The sequence below is a fragment of the Alnus glutinosa genome, chromosome 5 (assembly GCF_958979055.1).
Source record: "Alnus glutinosa chromosome 5, dhAlnGlut1.1, whole genome shotgun sequence".
NCBI lineage: Eukaryota > Viridiplantae > Streptophyta > Magnoliopsida > Fagales > Betulaceae > Alnus > Alnus glutinosa.
The window spans coordinates 28,725,768-28,748,286 of NC_084890.1; the positions used below are offsets into that span (position 1 = coordinate 28,725,768).

At 37.6% G+C, this 22,519-nt stretch overlaps 2 protein-coding genes across 2 annotated transcripts; both read right to left on the reverse strand.

The window, feature by feature from the left end:
- Positions 1-781: 781 nt before the first annotated feature.
- LOC133868404 (protein SRG1-like) lies at positions 782-3,437 on the reverse strand. Its single transcript, XM_062305292.1, has 4 exons — positions 3,123-3,437; positions 1,933-2,180; positions 1,277-1,601; positions 782-1,132 (listed from the first exon to the last, which is right to left on the reverse strand). Exons 1-4 carry the CDS (start codon positions 3,381-3,383, stop codon positions 866-868), a joined length of 1,101 nt encoding a protein of 366 aa, XP_062161276.1. The 5' UTR covers positions 3,384-3,437; the 3' UTR covers positions 782-865.
- A 13,741-nt stretch (positions 3,438-17,178) lies between these two features.
- Positions 17,179-21,774, reverse strand: LOC133868410 (protein SRG1-like). Its single transcript, XM_062305298.1, has 4 exons — positions 21,497-21,774; positions 18,517-18,764; positions 17,758-18,082; positions 17,179-17,641 (listed from the first exon to the last, which is right to left on the reverse strand). The coding sequence occupies exons 1-4, from the start codon at positions 21,743-21,745 to the stop codon at positions 17,399-17,401; spliced, it is 1,065 nt and encodes a 354-aa protein (XP_062161282.1). The 5' UTR covers positions 21,746-21,774; the 3' UTR covers positions 17,179-17,398.
- Between the last annotated feature and the right edge of the window lie 745 nt (positions 21,775-22,519).

Here is a 22,519-nt window from a genome sequence, read left to right on the forward strand (position 1 = left end):
TTATATTTTTTCTGGTCAAATGATACACAAACACACACACAAAAAAAAGAAAAGAAAAAAAAAAAGAACGAAAGGAGATCAACGGGTGAAACTATCTAAGGGGCCGGGTAATGCTTTCACTAATGTGGTAAATTTTGACGATAGACCATTAAGAATTAATTAAACAAAAGCTTAAAGAGGGCTCTAAATAGCAGGACTCACTTATAAAGCTTAATTGCACATAGTAAGCAAGCAATGTTTGACTTGACACCTATTAGTGTCTTTATAGACTACATACTCTATGTGGGCTGCTCAGCTTGCTAGCTACTCTTTACAATATAGGACTAGAGTGTTATAATCTTCCTCTTTAAACCCTTAACGTCCTTGTTAGAGCCACATCTTGTAGTGCTTTAGTATCACATGGTGTTACTAGCTAGGTGGCGTTGATATTATTTGTAATGACTTATGAAAAACGTTACCCATATTAGCGCTATCACCTTAAAAGAATTGATCAATTTGAAGCTTCCCTAAAATCATTTGTAAAGCTCAGTTTCACATTTAATAAGTAAGTAATGTGAGACTTACTACCTATAAGTGTCTATATAAACCTTTCACTATATGTAGGCTACTTATCTTCCCAATATGGAACTAGGCCGGGTATTGCACTACTTTTGCACTCATGAATTTACTACATCTCCATCAAGTTTAGGCTCTAAAGTCTGGTGGTCAATTTTATCATGCATATGTGTTTATTTAAATCTGACTTGCATATAATCAAATAGCTTTCACTAGCTACCACTCATATTACACAATAGCTTTCATGGTATTTATTTTCTTATAGAGTATATATTCTTGTCATTGAGTTTTTCAATCTGAAGGGTAAGTCTCATGAGCCTTTTTGATCATCATTTTGGATCCTCATGACATCAATGTACGACTTCCCATCGAGTTTACGAGAGAAATATCCCCTGAAGTAATCTGCAACCCCTATTCTTTTGAACAACGCTGGCGATTCTGGAGTAATAAGGCTTGGTGCTGGACCCATAACACCTTCCCATTTTGGGCTGTAAAATGTGGCTATAGAGAGCCTCTCTTTTACTGAGTTAACAGTCGCACGATGCTCAATGCTACGATATATTCCATTAGTCACAATCTGCCAAAACATATATGCATGAAAAACACATTATGACAAATCTTGGTAACTCAAGCATATGTTTGATTAATTCTAGAAAGTATGTACAATGAGAAGAAAGCACATAAAAAATAGATTTGAGGTGGGTCCAAGTCCACAAATTACCTCTAAAATGTCTCCGATGTTGACAATAAAAGCATTAAGGAGGGGCTTAACAGGTACCCACATCTCATCTTTTCTTATTTGGAGGCCTTCCATTTCGTTGAGTTGGAGGAGGATTGTTAGGCCGACACCATCAGAGTGAGAGTTGAGGCCAATCGCAAGATCTGGTTGTGGACATGGGGGGTAGTAGTTCATCCTCATTGCCTGCCGCCCATCTTCAAACAGGTTCTTCATGTCCTTATATTCCATTTTAAGGGCTTTTGCCATAAGTTCAAGGATTTTCATGGCAAGTTCTTGAAGCTCAGCTGAGTAGGCTTCTAAGTTATCTCTGCATGTGATGATTTAAGATGGTTCAATCACTAAAAATTGGTCTCCATCAATACAGGCGTCTCACAAGTGTTTGGTCTCAAACTCTCTTTTAATGAGTGAAGTCCAACACGTTAAATATTTAATTGAAATGTGAGGTAGATGAAGGATATGTAGTTAGAACTCAATGACCTCTGCTCTAATACCGTGTTAAATTACAACTTATCACAAAAGTTTAAGTTGATAGAAATGAATAAATTTAATCAATACTTTAACACATAGCAACTCAGTTCCAAAAACTTATGGAAGGAAAACGCTACATGGAAATCATGAGAGAGAGAGAGATATGAGACCTGAATGGGAGGGGGAGCTTGGGGAACAAGTGGGGTTTCCTCATAATTATTGGAAGCATGACCAGGACGAAAATGTCTCCCCAATTAAGCTTTTGCTCCTCAGATACAACAAAGGCCTGCCCAAACCCTTCCAGCTCTCCTGGTTGTTGCCAATACTTCTTCTTCTCATCCATAGGCAGCTTAAAAAATTCTTGAATGTCGAATTTCACCTTCTCCAACAATGAAGTGCTCACCCCATGATTTATCAACTGCAAAACATTTCCAATTTTTGCTTGAAAATAATTATAACAATACTTTCTTATCAGGGATTGTAGAAAGACAACTCTTATAATTAAAACAAAGATTATCCATTAATTTATGATGGGAATTGACCAAATTGTAGCCAACCATGGTAGCTAATAAAAAAGGCTCAATGAGATCCATATGCCCGAGGTGTAAAGTTTATTTACTCGGACAAGTAGAATCTATCAAAACTCTCTCCCATTAGCTGTTGAGATGAAGTATAATTTGATATGCAAATTGCAGTCGATTCCAATCTATTCGTCTTAGACAAGTTAATTGCGGTGGCTATTTTTTCTTAGCTTATTCGAGCACAACATTAAAGAGCAGATCCACATGATATAGTTGTTGAAAAGTTGGTCACGAAACGAGGGTTTGTTAGACTCTCAAATCACTGACCAGTGACCCTGCTTTATGAAGTTTGGGTTGACTGTTTGGCACATGCATTGAAGTGGAAGCACGTACGTGGGAGAACTTCAACTCCGGTTTGAAAGTTTAAAACAGTCAAAAGGAAAAGAAAACCAAAATCACTAAGCTTTACTATTTCTTCACTAATTAAACTTTTGATTCTATCTTTTCTCAATCAACAGTTAATTATTGTCTAATACAAACCTTCATTTCTCTGAATAATAAAGGTGTTCTCTAATTTTCCATAAAATAAAAAGTATTCTTAAGCCGTATGCATAGTTCTTATGTTATACTTATTTTTATTGAATCAGAAGAGATACGATCGATTTCCTTCAATGGCATGTTGATTTGAAATTCTTTAAGTTGTTTTGGATAAAATTATATGTTTGATAAGATCCAGAAATTCAGATAAAAGAAGAAAAAATATGGTAGAAAATAAAAGAATTTGTGAAATTTAATAAGTAATGGATAGATTCATTTGGAACCCTTCAGAGAGAGATGACCTGGAAGAAACCCCATTGTTTGCTTGCATTGTGCAAGTTGTCCAACTCAGAGTCCATAAATTCTGGGGAGAACAGCTTTTGCATGTCGATGACTGGGGCTTGGGGTAAAGAAGTGGAGTCGGAGACGTCGGGAGGGTCCTGATCGGGACGCACATATCTCGGCGGGATTGTCGCCGTCGTCTGTTCCAAATGCAACTTCGCCAGCTCCTGAACACAAGGAACGGGGAGAGAGCTCCCAAACCATGATTTTGCTGGTTCCATAGCTGCAACCAAGAAAACCCACAACGCAAAAATGCTTGAATTCTAACGATAGTGCTGTGTTTTAATTTGCGAGGCTCTGGCTTTTAATCCTGCCACCCAATAAAGAAGTCTCTTTTCATCCACATAACGAATGGCTTTCATCCTGCCAGGTAAATGTCTTTTTTCAAAGAAAACAGAGAGGACCACTGCAATAAAAAAAAATTTGCCATTAGTGCCGTCTTTTTTAGTTGTCCTTTTTTACGCTAGTATTTTAATTTCCCGACATTTTGTTAAAGGTTGTCAAATTATAGGCCTCTTTATGCAAAGGATGCCAATTTATGAAGGAAGTGGATACATGAACTACAAATGCACAAGTGTACAACACCAAAGCACAATGGGGTGGGGCTACATGTGTGGGCCTCCTCCAATGTACTTTGGTGTTGTGCACTTGTTGTAATTTTAACATTTTCCATTTATGAATGTACATTGAAATTCCAACCAGCAAAGTAGTCCATTTGGCAAATTGCAAATCCAACAAGGAAAAGAGGAAAATGATGAAATTTAACCATTGTACATGTCTATCTGCAAGAACCAAAAGCTTGAAACAATCTAATCAAAAAAATTTCTAAACAATTGCTTATTTGAACTATATTTTGGATGCCATACCTTACTTGGATAGGTAAGACTTGGTGCCATAAAAAGAATAAGGAGGGCTAGCTAGACACTAGACAACATGTTTTTCCTCATCAAGACAAGCCAAAGTCTCTTGCTAAACCCACATACAATCAAATAACAAGTGTTCTATATATGCTCCCAATACAACCCCTATAAATAACACATTGAGCCTTGTTGAGAATAATTCCATTCAGAATAGCCTTCGGGTCAATACCGATCCAGAAAAGGAGAAACAGCAAAACTCCCAAAAAAGTCCCATCCTTGGAGGCAGGTACTAAGCAGCCAAGATAGCAGGACTTTCGAGCTAGTCCAATCCCAAGAGGCAAACACTGAGCAACCATTCTCGAGAATGCAAGGTAGGATGTATAATCAGCTTAAGTCCCGGGAATACAAACATCTCGAGACTGAGACTTAGTTATTATCCCAATACAGACATCGTGGGATCACATTCAATCCTTGGAAATCCTAAATGGAAGGTAAATCTCGGATTTGCTGCCCAGGATATCTTTGGAGGTTTATAAGGAAAGAATCCCGAGATTGAAGGTGGGAGGCGTCAGATTCTAGGTCAAACTTTGACGATGCCTCCAAGCAAAAAGAGAGTGAAACCCTAGCAATAAGAGTGCACACCATTCAGCCTATAAATAGGCCTTTACCCCAAGTATGATAGGGGGACTGATTTCTGGAATTAGTATATTTTCTTAAAGCAGAAGCTAACTTAAGCATCGGAGCGGACCCCCGGAAGGGTCCCTTAAAGCTCATTTTGCGGAGTTCTTAGAGAAAGACCGAAGAAGCAAGAAAGAAGAGCTATGTTCATGCCATTCCGAAAACTGTACCAACAGTTTGGCGTCTTTTGTGGGAACGATATTTATTCTCATACAAAAAACATCCGCAAAGGAGATCGAAGCCGGAGCAGATCCTTGAGCCCAACCCGAATCCAGGGATTCAGAATAACCCACTACCTCTACTGTATCCTCCCCCGGGCGGTTGAGATTAGGATCGCATAGCAGCGATGGAAGCTCACATTGAAGCCCTAACACGACAAAATGCAGAGTTGCTACTCAGAAATATGGAACAGCCCCATCCTGAGGTGAATTGGGATGGACATGAGGAAGAAGAGTGCAACAACCGTATTAATTTTCGGGAAGGTGATACCTGGGAATTAAGAAATAGAAGGCCCCACCGCCCAGGAGGCTGAGAAGAGGATGTAAGAGACCTAAGCAGAATAATAGCCAAGTTGGATAGAAGATGCATGCACATGGAGATGGAAAGGAAGGACAAGAGTAAGTCCCTAGTGGTGGACAGGCTCTTGTCAGGCACAAACTCGCCCTTCACCAACCAGGTAGCAAACTACCGACTACCCAAGAAGTTCAAGGTACCTCAAATAATGAGTTACACTGGAGACGGAGATCCTCTTGATCATCTAGAGAATTTTCGAGCCCACCTAGACCTTTACGGGACATCCGATGAAGTAGTATGCCAGGCCTTCCCTTTGACTCTTTCAAGGAATGCCCGAGACTGGTTCAGGAGACTGCCCCCCCCCCCCCCCCCCCAAAACTTGGTAGACAACTTTAAGGAGTTGAGCAAGATGTTCTTGATGGAATTCCTAGCTTTCTAGACAAGAAAGAAGCCGTCTGGATACTTGTTAAGATTGCACTAGCGCACCAAGGAAACTCTTAAAGAGTTTGTGGCTCGGTTCAACAGAGAAAAATGGCAGTTGAAGATCCAACCAAGGACATGGTTTATGCTGCCCTTTATCAAGGCATTTCACCCAAGGCTCTAATGGGGAAGTTGGCTCGGAAGCAATCGAGCAGCTTGCAAGGCTTGATGGATAAGGTAGAGGAATATATCCATCAGGAAGAGACATTGAAGGCAATGGCTAGTTCAAGGCCATCCCGGGATAGGTCCCCGGGAAGGAAAAAGAAAGATTCTAGGAAGGCTGAAAGGAGAAGATCAGAGGTAGGTAAAGAAATTTAAGGATTACAAATTTACACCTTTGAATGTCGACAAATCGAAAGTTCTCATGGAAATTAAGAGAGATACGGAGTTTCGCCCTCTACCGAAGATACCAGGAAACCTTCCACAGAAGAATGAGGGCAAGTATTGCGATGTCCATGAGCGGAGAGGACATTACACCGAGGGGTGCATAACCCTGAGGCTGTTAATTGAAGAGCTCATAGGGAACGACAAGCTAGCCCGGTTCTTAGGAGAGCACAGGGATTGGCCCTGAAATAACAGGCCCCAAAATCACTGAGACTATCAGCCTGAGGCTGAGCTCAACCAGAAGAGAGAGATCAGGAAGATGATCCGCAGGAGGATGAAGAAAGAAGAGAGAATCGGAGAAGCAGGAGCTCGTGAATTAGAGAGTTGAGGCCAGAACAAGCTATGGCCGAGATCAGGTAGTAAGGTTAGGTGGTAGTCCTGGGAAAGACTCATATTTATTAGTAGTTATGTTTTAAAGAACAAGATTGTTATCGTAGTTATAATAAAGATAAGAAGAATTCCCAAGATTTGGGATGAGTATTTTTCAGAATAAAATAATAGAGATGACTTAAGCATCGGAGTTGAAAAAACACAACAAACCAAACAAAACCTGTACTGGCTAGAGTACTGTGAACAGAGCACTAAACAATTGCAAATAAAGAAGCAAAACACAATCGCATCTAACAACCACAAGTGATGTACGTAGAGAAAGGAAAAAAAAAAAAAAACACTAGTAGCTACTGCTTGTCCAAAATTGTCGTTTCTTCCATAATCTCTCATTCTATTTCTATCTTTATCTTTTTTCCCTACCCCTTTTCTTCTCTATTTCCTATGATTGTATATTCTTTTCTTTTCGGTAGAAAGTTGAAACTCAAGGCACCCACTAATGAATGATGACCATAAAAGAAGCTTAGCTAAAATGACAAAGGTGAATTGGACGACTAGCAAAGCAGGCATGGAAAATTTATAAATAGCTGCACTGATGAAACTAAAAAGGACTTAAAATTTTGAAAACAAGATGAATGCACACATGGAGACAGCTTTTCATAGACAGCACAAAAACCAAAACCATTGCTGGACACATTAGAAGAAGGGCATGGTTATGGCTGAGGGCATTACAAGAAATTATAAGACATGAGGGCATAAGTTTGGTTTAAAAAAGACATTAAAAAAAGACATGGCAACCAATTAAATTGGTTTAAATAGATAATTTGATCGATTTACTTCCAAGAAAGAAAAATATACATAAATCGGCAAAATAAGTTTTAAAACTTGTTTCTTCACGTCATAGAAACTTAAAATGAGGTTCTACAATTTGGATGAAAGCCTTCAAAATATTTCTCCAATGTTTTTAAAAGTTAACATTGAGCTAAATTAGAGTCATATCCACCCCCATTTTGGCCAATGAGAATAGCCGGCTAGGGTTTTTGGAGTGGCCGAACTACCTCAAGGAGCTTACAACAATAACATGCTATTTATTTGCACAACAGTATTTTGAATTGAAGGTCAATGGTTAATGTTCATGTTGAGTTTAAAAAGTTTAAAGGTTTATATATGGTTAAACTTAAGTTGACAAATAAAAAGTAAGTTCTCTAAAATTTCTCGACCTCACACTCAAGACTAACTTTCTACTTACCGAGGTGATTCATAATATTAAATATCTTTAACATTTTTCAAATATTATAGTGGTTTGAAGTCCTTTGGCTTAAGGATTTGGAGGTTGAGAATCACGAAATTAAATTTACGAGGACTCGAGGAGATGTTTAAACCTTTAATTACAAGTTTAAAGGTTTATCGTTAAATTTGCATGGACAAAATAAGAAGTTAGTTCTTTAAAATTGATCAACCCCATACTTAAAATTAAATTTCCACTTTGTAGGGTGACTCATTAAATCTATAAAGTGTCCTTGCATGGGCTAGCTTAGACATCAAAACTCAGTCCCCTTGAATTTATAGCTATGATATTTCTTCTACTTCGTCTGCTTCTTCCCTCTCTCCTTTTCTTTATTTTTTCCCCCCAAAACAAGAGACTACAGTGCCCCCATGAATTTAATTAATTACTCCATGCTTCGCCATCAAGTTTAAGCTCTAAAGTCTGGTGGTTGATTTTTTTACTCTGGAAGGAATGATAAGTTCATTGGGAATTGGCAAAACAAACAATTTTATCATGAATATGTGTTTATTTAAATATGGCTTACATATAATCAAAACAAGATATTGGTCATAGGATCCGCCAATAGGTAGCACTCATTTTACACAATAGCTTTCATGGTATTTATTTCTTTATATATATAGTAGTAATTAATACTGTAGTCATTGATTTTTTCAATTTGAAAGATAATTCTCAATAGCCTTTCTATTCCTCATTTTGGACCCTTATGACATCATATCAATGTACGACTTCCCATCGAGTTTACGAGAGAAAAGTCCCCTGAAGTAATCTGAAACCCCTATTCTTTTGAACAATGTTGGTGATTCTGGAGTAATAAGGCTTGGTGCTAGACCCATATCTCCTTTTAGTCTAGGGCTGTAAAATGTGGCCATAGAGAGCCTCTCCTTTATTGAGTTAACAGTAGCCTGATGCTCAATGCTACGGTATATTCCATTGGTCACAATCTGCCAAAACATGCATGGAAAACGCATAAAAGACAAGTTTTGGTAACTCAAGCATATGTTTGGTTCTAAAAAATATGTACAATAAGAAGAAAGCACAAAAAAAGTCCATGATTTACCTCCAAAATGTCTCTGATGTTGACAATAAAAGCATTAGGGAAGGGTTTAATAGACATTCACATCCCATCTTTCCTTTTCTGGAGGCCTTCCATTTCATTGAGTTGGAGGAGCATTGCTAGGCCTACAGCATCAGAGTGTGGACTGAGGCCAATCACAAGCTCTGGTTGCGGACATGGGGGGTAGTAGTTTATTCTAACTCCCTGCATCCCATCTTCAAAGAGGTTCTTCATGTCATTATTTTTCATTTTTAGAGCTTTTGCCATAAGTTCAAGGAGTTTCATTGCAAGGTTTTGAAGCTCTGTTGAGTAAGCTTCTAAGTTATCTCTGCATGTGAAAATTTAAAGATCAAGACTACTCCTTCATCTTTAATAGCTTATACGTTTACTTGTTTACAGTACATTTTTCGGCAGTGGAGTATGTGATTTAAACTCTTTATCTTGGAAAAGAAAAGAAAAAAAAAATATTTTAGTATCATTTCCTAATAACTACTAAAGCATCATTAGCTACTTATGCCTTGGTTGCCACTAATGTTTCAAGATGGACGAGTGCTACACGTACTCTCAAATATTCATTTCCAATTTTTTACTTCCTGACCTGATAATGAAAATAACTATTGGATGCAATAACAAATAAAAGTACAAGTAGAATATAATAGTGATTTTTACTACCATATCAGAGAGTGAATACTGGTCTCTATGTGTAGCATTTCTTTTCTAGATGCTCATCTTTTTCATCGTGAGAGAGAGAGAGAGATCGAACCTGAACGGTATGGGGAGCTTGGGGAACAAGTGGGACTTCGTCAATTAGGTTGGAAGCATGACCATGTAGAACATGTCTCCCTAGTCAAGCTTTTGTTCATCGGATACAACAAAGGCCTGCCCATACCCTTCCAAATCTCCTAGTTCTTGCCAATACTTCTTTTTCTCTTCCATCGGCAGCTTAAAAAATTCTTGAATGTCAAATTTCATGTTCTCCAACAATCTATTACTCACCCCATGATCTATTAACTGCAAACACATCTCAAATTTTACTTAAAAAGAAATATCAAAATAGTTCTATTTGGGAGAGAAAGCCAACGTACTCGGCCTTCTGCTGTGACCCCTATTTCTAAGCGGCGTCAAACTTTTCTTTTTCTCTGAAATCTCCTCAATTAACTTTTGCATTGATATGTCATGTCAATTGTCAAATTATCATTTTTCTTATAATGTCAATTTATATATTAAATAATGAGGATAAATATAAAAAAGCCCCATCAACTAACAGTCAATATTAAAATATTGACATGAATCTCCAAGGTGCTAAAGTGACCCATCATCTTCCCTTCTCTTGTCTCTCTTCAAACCTACCCCGAAAAAGAATCAATTCGTTCTCATCTTATATCATTCTTGTGTCTTGTCTCTCTTCTGACAATCGCTTGCACCTGGAAGCATCTTCATCAAAGACGAAGACACACGAAGATGAAGCATTGACTTCATCTCATACGAAGACGGAGAGGTCTGTTTGTCTGAGCTATCTTCGACTAATTTGATTGGCTTCAACTGTTCGAAGGCGAAGGCAAGGTAAAAATAGCCTCCATTAGAGGATTGAAGAGTTCAAAATTTTCTGACTTTCTCGAAACTTAAGTGGCACTTCAAAAAAGTTGGTGATAAGTCTTGAATTGTTTGATTCAAGACCCCTTTATTTGCATTTGTTAGACCTAGTTCGTATTGTATATATAACGTTTTATCGTAGTTTTTGTATTTTATCTTATTTTCAGGTCTTAGTTGAAATCTAATTCAAAACACTTGAATTAGACCTGAAAATACATCAAGAGTACTTTAGTCATTTTCCTGCAAGTTGAAGAATCGTCCAAGGCAATTCGATCGATCTACTATTTGTACAGCTAATAATTCGATCGATCGACTTCGCATCTTCCAGAAAATCAGATATTTCCAGATCTTTGCATTCTTTATGCAATTCAAATCATAAGTTGGATTTTGTGGACAGAAATGGACGCCGACCAGCTCTGTTTGTGTGGCTAGGATTAGCTCTTGATGGTCTTTTGTAAATCCAATTCTCTATATATATGATATTAGGGATTTAGGTTAGAACATGCATCTTTTGGGGTTTATTCGGATTTGCTCAGGTGTATCACTTCAATTTCTTGTATTTTCATTTACTTAGATGCTACTCTCTGGACCGAAATCCAGAGAGTTTGTTTCCTTGTTGTTTTTCCTTTGTTCTTCATATTCTAGTTAGTTTTCTTCTTCCTCTTTTGTAATCCAAATTTCTTTAAGTCTAATATAGTTGATTTCAATTCATTCCTCCTTTGTTCCTTTACTGTTTTCATTCATTTCCATGCCTAGATTAGTTTAAATTCATGTCTAGCTAATTTAAGTCTTAGGGTTTGATCCAAGTCCTATCCAAAACCATGTAGTGTTCTTGAGGTTCTTAGGATTTTCTTTAGATGTTTGATGATTGTGAGGGCTGAGGATATCAAAACCCATGCTAAAAGGTTTTGGTATCAATATTCCAATCCAATTATTCATGAAAAATAGATTAACTTGTCTATGAGTTTTTCTTGAAGTCTTGAGTAAAACCAACATTCTTGGAAACAAGAATGATGTCTTTTGCAATGAAGCTATTTGACATGATGTATGATTTCTCATTAGAGTCACCTTATAGGGTATACTACGGAATATCGGTCGTTTCACACCTTTGGTAGTTTAAATCGTTTTTCAATTGTAGTTTAACTTTATGTGGAATGTTTTGGTGTGAAACTAGATATCTTATCATTGTAGCCTAATTAGGGTTTTCATGTATTGTATATACTCATTAGGATGTGTTATAGAGTAGTAAGCTAGGGAACATTAGTCACTCCACACCTTTGGTAGAGTAAATGTTTTTTCAATTATAGTTTAGTCTTTACGTGGAGTAGATTAATGTAAACCTAGGTGCTTTATGATTACGTTTTAACTAGAGTGTTTTCACGTCGAGATCGTTGTAATGGTTGACGCCCATTACGCGCTCATATCAAGCATGTTAGGAAGATCCATATAGACTTTAAGCATTGCATTGGTGGAGGATTGGATAGGATCAACACCCTAAGTTTTCTTTACGTTTGTTTTCATTTCCCGCTTTTATTTCTTCACCTTGTCGTTGTAGCTTCAATTCTACAACCTTTACTTTTATTTTTTTGTTTTTAAGTTAAGTTAAATGCGTTCCTTTCCATATTCCATTACGCAAAACAACCAATAATCTCTGTGATTCGATCACCCTTACTATAGTACAATCGATACGTACTATTGCGAGTGGTAAAACATATATAAATTTAAAATCCACGTGTAGCCGGCGAGTCCCGAGCTATACCAGTTGGCATTTAGCCACCTACATTTGGAGACGTGGCTAAGTGTGAACCATGTGGCTAACGGTTCGCCAAGTGCCATTAGCTACGTGGGGCCCGCGTAGCGAATCAGGTAGTCGCAAAATGCAATTTAGCCACGCGACATTCCAAAAATGTGGTTATTTAGCAACGTGGGATTTAGCCACATGCCACTAACATGTGGCTAAATAAAATTTAAAAAAATAAAAAATGAAAATAAATGCAATTAGCCACATACCCCTAACCCACGTCACTAAAAACATTTTTTTAAAAAAAATAAAAATAAAAATAATCCGATGAGTTCTTTTTTTTTTTTGTTTGGCCCTCGCTAGATTTTTATTTTATTTTATTTTATTTTATTATTTTTTTTGTTCCCTCGTTGGATAACGCCGGGATCCCAGCGTTATTGATTTTTTTTTTCCCATCATCGGTGTGCTTGGTTTTTTGCCCTCGCCGGAAACTTGTTTTTTTTTTTTTTTTTCTCCCTCCCTGGAAACTTCTTCAAGGGCCAGCGAAATCTTCCACTTCCTCACCCCATGAAATCCAACCCAAAAACGACCAAAATCCAACCCCTGGCGAGTTCTCAACCCATCATCTCCGTCACCGACAAAAACCACCAAAAATCACACACAAAAAAAAAGCCAACTCCGGCGACCAACAAAAAGGACCAAAAAGGAGCAAAAATCACCATGAAAAAGGACTAGAAATAACCAAAAAGGAGGCCTCCTCCGTCGCCTTCTTTCTCCATCTCTCGATCCAGATCTCCTCCCTTTCTCGATCTTGATCTCTACTTCTTTGAGTTGGCCGATTTCCCTTGGTGGTAGCGATGAGTCATGCGGCCGAGCCGGTGGAGGTGAGTGGTTGATCGTCTTGTGGAAAATAAGAAGAGAGTGAGAGATCAGAGGCAGGTCAAGAAATTTAAGGATTACAACTTTACACCTTTGAATGCCGAGAGATCGGAAGTTCTCATGGAAATTAAGAGAGATCCGGAGTTTCGCCATCCACCGAAGATACTAGGAAACCTTCCACAGAAGAATGAGGGCAAGTATTGCGATTACCATGAGCAGAGAGGCCATTACACCGAGGGGTGTATAACCCTAAGGCTGTTAATTGAAGAGCTCATAAAGAACGGCAAGCTAGTCCGATTCTTAGGATAACAAAGGAATTGGCCTTGAAATAGCAGGCAACTATCAGCCCCGAGGCCGACCTCAGCCAGACGAGAGGGATCGGTCGGGAAGATGATCCCCAGGAGGATGAAGAAAGAAAAGAGAATCGAAGAAGCAGGAGCCCGCAGATTAGAGAGGTGAGGCTAGAACATGATATGACCAAGATCAGGTAGTAAGGTTGGCTGGTAGTCCTGGGAAAGACTCATATTTATTAGCTGTTATGTTTTAAAGAACAAGATTGTTATCTCAGTTATAATAAAGATAAGAAGAATTCCCAAGATTTGGGATGAGTATTTTTCAGAATAAAATAATATAGCTGACTTAATCATCGGAGCGTTCCTGGTCTAGGGACCAGGAACTTGTTGATGTCACTTCTTTTACAGGAAAGAGAAAGGCAGCAAGTAAAACTCTTCGTTAGTCCTATACAGAGCTAACCGAGAGCAAGAAGAAAGAGTCTCTCGATTAGTCCTATACCGAGAGCAAGAAGAAAGAGTCTCTTGGTTAGTCCTATACCGAGAGCAAGAAGGAAAGTCTCTCGGTTAGTCCTAAACTGTGAGCCAGGGAGAAAACCCTGAGGAAAAGTAAGGCAAGGAGAAAACTCTGAGGAAAATCTAGTGAAACCACCCTGCAGAGAAGAAGATATAGGGGGTTTGATTAAACCCTTGGATTTTGCAGGTTTCTCAGCAGGAATCTAGGGGGACAACCCTGCAAAAAAAGAAAGGAGAAAGAATAGGGGTCGGAGTTAACCCTCGGGTTTTGCGGGTTATAGGTCTTTACTCGGCAGGACTCCCGGATAGTTTTATCTAGGGAGATAGAGAGAAAATCCTAAGGAAAAACAAGGAGGCATGGGGGGTTGGATTTAACCCTCAGGTTTACAGGTTTTTAGGAATCAGCCATCCCAGAAGATAGAGAGAAAGCCCTAAGGAAAAGCAAGAAGGTAATAAGGGGTCGAATTTAACTCTAAGGTTTGCAAGTTTTCAAAAGGAGACAAGGCTCAGACATTTTGAGGCACAGAATTCTCATTACCCAAATATGCCTAAAATAAGAGAATTGGAGGGTAACTGTTGGAAATAATTCCAATTAGACTAGCCTTCGGGTCAATACCGACCCAGAAAAGGAGAAATAGCAGAACTCCTTGGAAAGTCCCATCCCGGGAGATAGGTACTAAGCAGCCAAGATAGCGGGACTCTCAAGATAGTCCAATCCTGAGAGGTAGACATCGAGCAGCCATTCTCGAGAATGCAAGGCATGTTTTATAATCAGCTTAGGTCTCAGGAATACAGACATCCTGAGACTGAGACTCAGTTATTTGCCCAATTAAGGAAGGAGCAGCAACCCAAATTTTGTGGGATCACATTCATTCCCGGAAAATCCGGAAATGGAAGGTAAATCTCGGATTTGCCGCCCAGGATATCTCTAGAGTTTTATAAGGAAAGAATCCCGATATTGAAAGCGGGAGGCGTCGGAGTCTAGGTCAGACTCTGACGGCACCTCCAAGCAAAAACAGAGCGAAACCCTAGCAGTAAAGGTGCACACCATTCAACCTATAAATAGGCTCTTACCCCAGGTATGAAAGGGGGATTGATTTCTGGAATTAACAGATTTTCTTAAAGCAGAAGCTAACTTAAGCATCAGAGCGGACCAACAAACGTCATCTTTATAAATCCAACTTGCCAATTTATCTCCATTTGTATTCGTCTCATATAAAACACTTCTCAATTTTCTATCACATCAAACAATTTTTCATAAACCTAAATCCATCAACACCACTTTAACAGTCAAGTTTGAGCCTTTTAATAATACATTAGACAATTTTAGATAATCACATCCTGTACAAAAAAAGCTGTTGTACATACACACACTTAAAAAGAGATGACCTAATGTTTGAAAATACAATCTGTATCTTGAGTACATGAAGTTCATTTTATTCTAACTCCTCTTGCATCCTTATCTTCATCAGCTTCTTTGATCTTATTGTTAAACGTTTCAGCAGCTTCCATGATCTTATCGTCAATAGTTTCAACGGTTTCCTTGATCTTCGAGTGCTTTGTTTTGGTTGGGCGAGAATCAATTGTTGCCTCATTCATATGCACTTTAAAAAAAAAAAGGAAAAAGAAAAAGAAAAAAGATAAGCTTCAAACCTTCTAAGTGTCCCTGATAGATAAAATCAACAAGCTAGCAACCCATCCAAATCAGTCTACAAAGTGCACAAAATAGAACCACAACAACTAGTCTACAAGGTGACCCTGTACAAATACTCCAGCGTATAAAATGCTAGAACCAAAAATTACAATCTTCAGAAGGAAATCAAACTAAACAACTACACACAAGTAGAGAAAAAACACAACAAGCCAAACAAAACCTGTACTAGCTAGAGTACTGTGAACAGAGCACTAAACAATTGCAAATAAAGAAGCAAAACAAAATCACATCTAACAACCACAAGTGCTGTAGAGAAAAAAAAAAAAAAAAAAAACCACTAGCAGCTATTGCTTGTCCAAAATTGTCGTTTCTTCCATAATCTCCCATTCTATTTCTATCTTTATCTCTTTTCCCCTACCCCTTTTTTTCTCTTTTTCCTATGATTGTATATTCTTTTCTTTTTGGTAGAAAGTTGAAACCCAAGGTACCCACTAATGAATGATGACCATAAAAGAAGCTTAGCTGAAATAACAAAGGTGAATTGGATGACCAGTAAAGCAAGCAAGGAAAATTTATAAATAGCTGCACTGATGAAACTAAAAAGGACCTAAAATTTTGAAAACAATATGAACGCACACATGGAGACAGCTTTTCATGGATAGCACAAAAACCAAAACCATTGTTGGACACATTAGAAGATAGGCATGGTTATGGCTGAGGGCATTACAAGAAATTATAAGATATGAGGGCATAAGTTGAGAGCCTTGAGACTATTAAAAAATACATAGCAACCAATAAATTTGGTTTAAATAGATAATTTGATCTATATATTTCCAAGAAAGAAAAATATACATAAATCGGCAAAATAAGTTTTAAAACTTGTTTCTTCACGTCATAGAAACTTAAAATGAGGTTCTACAATTCGGATGAAAGCCTTCAAAATATTTATCCAATGTTTTTAAAAGTTAACATTGAGGTAAATTAGAGTCATATCCCACACCCCCATTTTGGCCAATGAGAATAGCCGGCTAGGGCCAGTCTAAGGGTGGCCGAACCACCCCAAGGACTTTACCACAATAACATGCTATCTATTTGCATAACAGTATTCTGAATTGAAGGTCAATGGTTAATGTTCATGTTGAGTATAAAAGTTTAAAGGTTTATATATGGTTAAACTTGTGTTGACAAATAAAAAGTAAGATCTCTAAAATTTCTCGACCTTACACTCAGGACTAACTTTCTACTTACCGAGGTGATTCATAATATTAAATATCTTTAACATTTTTCAAATATTATAGTGGTTTGAAGTCCTTTGGCATAAGGATTTGGAGGTTGAGAATCACGAGATTAAATTTACGAGGACTCGAGGAGATGTTTAAACCTTTAATTAGAAGTTTAAAAGTTTATCATTAAATTTGCATGGACAAAATAAGAAGTTAGTTCTTTAAAATTGCTCAACTTCATACTTGAAATTAAATTTCCACTTTATAGGGTGACTCATTAAATCTTTAAATTTGTCCTTGCATGGGCTAGCTTGGACATCAAAACTTATCCCCCTTGAATTTACAGTTATGATATTTCTTCTACTTCATCTGCTTCTTCTCTCTCTTCTTTTCTTTTTTCTTTTTTCCCCAAAACAAGAGACTACTAGTGCCCCCCATGAATTTAATTAATTACTCCATGCTTCTCCATCAAGTTTAAGCTCTAAAGTCTGGTGGTTGATTTTTTACTCTGGAAGGAATGATAAGTTCATTGGGCATTGGCAAAACAAACAATTTTATCATGAATATGTGTTTATTTAAATATGGCTTACATATAATCAAAACAGGATATTGAACATAGGATCCGCCAATAGGTAGCACTCATTTTACACAATAGCTTTCATGGTATTTATTTCTTTATATATAGAGTAGTAATACTGTAGTCATTGAGTTTTTCAATCTGAAAGATAATTCTCAATAGCCTTTCTATTCCTCATTCTAGACCCTCATGACATCAATGTACGACTTCCCATCGAGTTTACGAGAGAAATATCCCCTGAAGTAATCTACAACCCCTATTCTTTTGAACAATGCTGGTGATTCTGGAGTAATAAGGCTTGGTGCTGGACCCATATCTCCTTCCAGTCTAGGGCTGTAAAATGTGGCCATAGAGAGCCTCTCCTTTACTGAGTTAACAGTAGCTCGATGCTCAATGCTACGGTATATTCCATTGGTCACAATCTGCCAAAACATGCATGGAAAACTCATAAAAGACAATTTTGGTAACTCAAGCATATGTTTGGTTCTAGAAAATCTGTACAATAAGAAGAAAGCACAAAACAAAGTCCATGATTTACCTCCAAAATGTCTCCGATGTTGACAATAAAAGCATTAGGGAGGGGTTTAATAGGCATCCACATCCCATCTTTTCTTATCTGGAGGCCTTCCATTTCATTGAGTTGGAGGAGGATTGTTAGGCCGACAGAATCGGAGTGTGGAGTGAGGCCAATCACAAGCTCTGGTTGCGGACATGGGGGGTAGTAGTTTATTCTAACTCCCTGCATCCCATCTTCAAAGAGGTTCTTCATGTCATTATTTTCCATTTTTAGAGCTTTTTCCATAAGTTCAAGGATTTTCATTGCAAGGTTTTGAAGCTCTGTTGAGTAAGCTTCTAAGTTATCTCTGCATGTGAAAATTTAAAGATCAAGACTACTCCTTCATCTTTAATAGCTTATACGTTTACTTGTTTACAGTACATTTTTCGGTGGTGGAGTATGTGGTTTAAACTCTTTATCTTGAAAAAGAAAAGAAAAAAATATTTTAGTATCATTTCCTAATAACTACTAAAGCATCATTAGCTACTCATGCCCTGGTTACCACTATTGATAAAAGATGGACGAGTGCTACACATACTCTCAAATATTCATTTCCAAGTTTTTACTTCCTGACCTGATAATAAAAATCACTATTGGATGAAATAACAAATAAAAGTACAAGTAGAATATAATGGTGATTTTTACTAACATATCATAGAGTGAACACTGGACTAAATGTGTAGCATTTCTCTTCGAGATGCTCATCATTTTCATCGTGAGAGAGAGAGAGAGAGAGGGGACCTGAACGGTATGGGGAGCTTGGGGAACAAGTGGGGCTTCCTCAAATAGGTTGGAAGCATTACCATGTAGAACATGTCTCCCCAGTCAAGCTTTTGCTCCTCAGATACGACAAAGGCCTGCCCATACCCTTCCAAATCTCCTGGTTCTTGCCAATACTTCTTCTTCTCTTCCATCGGCAGCTTAAAAAATTCTTGAATGTCGAATTTCATGTTATCCAACAATCTATTACTCACCCCATGATCTATTAACTGCAAAACCATCTCAAGTTTTTACTTAAAAAGAAATATCAAAATAGTTCTATTTGAGAGAGAAAGCCAACTCGGCTTTTTGCCGTGACCCCACTTTCTAAGCGGTGTCAAACTATTTTTTTCCTCTGAAATATCCTCAATTAACTTTTGCATTGATACATCATGTCAATTGTCAAATTATCACTTTTCTTATAATTTCAATTTATATATTAAAATAATGAGGATAAATATAAAAAAGCCCCATCATCGTCCCTTGTCTTATCTCTCTTCAGACCTACCCTGAAAAAGAATCAATTCGTTCTCATCTTATATCATTCTTGTGTCTTGTCTCTCTTCTGACAATCACTTGCACCTGGAAGCATCTTCATCAGAGACGAAGACACACGAAGATGAAGCGTCGACTTCATCTCATACGAAGACGGAGAGATATGTTTGTCTGAGCTATCTTCGACTATTTTGATTGGCTTCGACTGTTCGAAGGCGAAGGCAGGGTAAAAATAGCCTCCATCAGAGGATTGAAGAGTTAGAAATTTTCTGACTTTTTCGAAGCTAACTGAAGTGGCACTACAAAAATGTTGGCATTTAGCCACCTACATTTAGAGACGTGGCTGAGTGTGAACCACGTGGCCAACGGTTCGCCACATTCGTTAGCTATGTGGGGCCTGCGTAGCAAATCAGGTAGTAACAAAATGCAATTTAGCCTCGCGACATTCCAAAAACGTGGTTTTTTAGCGACGTGGGATTTAGGCACATGCCACTGACATGTGGCTAAATGTAATTTTAATTTTTTAAAAAAATTAAAAAAAAAAAAGGAAAATAAATGCAATTAGCCACGTACCCCTAACCCAGGTCTCTAAAAACATTTTTTTAAAAAAAAAAAAAAAAAAAATCGGCAAGTTCTGTTTTCTTTTTGGCCCTTGCAGGGATTTTTTTTTTGTTCCCTCGTCGGCTAACGCTGGGATCTCAGTGTTATTGGTTTTTTTTTTTTTTTCCCCTCACGGTGTGCTCGGTTTTTGGCCCTCGCAAAAAACTTTTTTTTTTTTTTTTTTCTCCCTCGTCGAAAACTTCTTCAAGGGCCAACGAAATCTTCCCTTCCTCCTCCCTTGAAATCCAATCCAAAAGATCCAACCTAAAAACGACCAAAATCCAACCCCTGGCGAGTCCTCAACCCTTCATCTCCGTCACCAACAAAAACCATCAAAAACCACCCAAAAAACACCAACTCCAGCGACCAAAAATCACCATAAGAAAGGACTAGAAATAACCCAAAAGGAGGCCTCCTCCGTCGCCTTTTTCTCCACCTCGCGATCCGGATCTCCTCCCTCTCCCGAGCTTGATCTCTACTTCTCTGAGTTGGCCGATCTCCCCGGGTGGTGGCGATGAGTCGTGCGGTCGAGTCGGTGGGGGTGAGTGGTCAATAGTCTTGTGGAAAATAAGAAGAGAGTGAGAGATTGACGGATCAGAGAGATCGACAAGATAGAGAAGAGAGTTTTGGGGAGAAGAGAGTTTTGTTTTTTCTTTTTTGATTTAGGGGAAAAGAAACGTGTGAAGAGAGCTGAGAGAAAGATAACATTAAATGTGAGGCAGCCTTTTAGGAAGAAAAAAAAATTGAAAATATTAATAAGAAAGTCAAATTTGAAATCCCAATATTGGTGCGCGCGGGACACAAATGTTGTGTCCCGCACACGTCCATATCGGCCAATTGTTTTTTAATTAATTTTTTTAATCTATATAGGCAAATGGAGACGTGGATTATTTGCCATGTAACTAATTGGCCACGTGGGTTATTTGCCAGGTGGCTAAAATTTTAATTTCTAAAAAAAAATAAAAAATAAAAAATAAAAAAAAATTAGCCACGTGTTTTATTTGCTACGTGGCCAATAAAGCATGTGGCTAAAATTTCAAATCTTCAAAAATATTTGAAAAAAATATGAATATTTTAGCCACGTAGCTAATTACCTACACAAAGTATTTTGCTATGTGGCAGATTACCCCATGTCGTGAAATTGCGATGTGGGTTAATCTACCACATAGCAAAATCACCACGTGGCTACAGTATCGGTTATTGTTGCCAAGTGGCGAAAATACCAATTTTTTGTAGTGTGGAATATATACGGAATCATGGACTCTGATTCCGATACATCCGATGCACATACCTACTCAATTATTAAAATGTTTATAGATCATAATACAATGAACTGCAAATCCGTATGTACCTTAATTACTTTTTAGTTGAGAGAATAATAATGGTCTTCTAATTTTCAATAAAATGTATTGTCAAGACGTATGTAGTTAAATTACACTTACTAATTTTTTTTTAACCAAAAGGAATACTATTTAGTTCAAAGGCATGTTGATTTGAAATCTCAAAATTGTTTTGAATATTAGTTATATGTTCGTCAAGATCCGGAAAGTCAGATGGGGTACTGGAAATTTGTCGATTTTGTGAAATTCAATTAGTAATGGGTAGATTCATTTAGAACTTTTGTTTTCTTTTTAATTACGGGAATCATTTAGAACTTAATTTCCTACTGAGGGATAAAAAGGAACATGTGAAGACCATAGCACCCACACAAAAAAGAGGTAAAATATACTTACAGCCCTGTAGAAATTAATTCAATAAGTATTTTCACATGATTAGAAATTTAGTAATCTCAATAGGTCTTAATATAGAACTGTTTATAAGAGAGAGAGAGAGAGAGAGAGAGAGAGAGAGAGAGAGAGAGGATGACCTGGAAGAAGCCCCATTCTTTGCTTGCATAGTGCATCTTCTCCAACTCAGAGTGCATAAATTCCGGGGAGAATAGCTTTTGCATGTTGATGACTGGGACTTGGGGTAAAGAAGCTGTGGAGTCGGACATGTTGGGAGGTTCCTGATCGGGACGCACATACCTCGGCGGGACAGTCGCCGTCGTCTCCTTCGCCAGTTCCTGAACACAAGGAACGGGGAGAGATCCCCCCAACGATTGTTCTGGTTCCATAGCTCCAACAAAACCCAGAGGCAAAATGCTTCAATTCTACCTACTACGTACGAATGAATGTTATAAGATAAAAGGAGAGTCGTTAAATTATTATAAATTCGTAGGACCCATATAGTCCCACAAATGTAGATTAATTTGCATGAATTAGATATATTGTGCAATTTTTTTTTATTGTTTCTTATTAGTTTTTACTGTATGTAAATTATGAAAACAGAGAAAATACCCGTGTTATTTTTTTTAAAAAAAAAAAAATTATAAAAATTCTCAAAAATTCGGGTATAGGTATTTTTACAAATTCTTTTAAATTCTGACCAACACCTAAATCTTTGCATTTTTTTATTTTATTTTTTTTTAATCTTTTTTCCCTAAAAAAGAATGGGGTATTTTGAAAATTTTGACAGGATTTAATGAAAAAATTTAACAAGGGTTGAAATTGAAAAAATTTGAAAAATAAATACCATAAATTGACACACACATATAATAATAATAATAATATAAATATATGAAAACAACGTTGTTTAAGAAGAGGTGGCAAGAATCGTTGGCGAAAAATTCCACACGAGCATTAAACCTTCTACGTTTTCACTTCGCTTTTGGTTCCACTGTTTGTGGTTTTCCAGTACCCCTTATAATTGACTATGATAGTAGCCAGGGTAAGACGTACATAATCTGAATCAATACAAGAAATTTGCACATTAGCGGCCAACTTTTTAGCGGCGACACCAAAGTTACCGCTAAAGATACCTTATCAGCAACGCATCTGCCGCTAAAAAG

Excerpts from the sequence above, each read along its gene's own strand:
- LOC133868410 (XM_062305298.1), bottom strand. The coding sequence starts at position 21,745 with ATGGAACCAGAACAATCGTTGGGGGGATCTCTCCCCGTTCCTTGTGTT. Across the intron at positions 18,083-18,516 it reads AAGCTCCCCATACCGTTCAG|AGATAACTTAGAAGCTTACT; the intron begins GTCCCCTCTCTC and ends TTTCACATGCAG. Across the intron at positions 17,642-17,757 it reads ACATCGGAGACATTTTGGAG|ATTGTGACCAATGGAATATA; the intron begins GTAAATCATGGA and ends ATGTTTTGGCAG.
- LOC133868404 (XM_062305292.1), bottom strand. The coding sequence starts at position 3,383 with ATGGAACCAGCAAAATCATGGTTTGGGAGCTCTCTCCCCGTTCCTTGT. Across the intron at positions 2,181-3,122 it reads AACAATGGGGTTTCTTCCAG|TTGATAAATCATGGGGTGAG; the intron begins GTCATCTCTCTC and ends AATGTTTTGCAG. Across the intron at positions 1,133-1,276 it reads ACATCGGAGACATTTTAGAG|ATTGTGACTAATGGAATATA; the intron begins GTAATTTGTGGA and ends ATGTTTTGGCAG.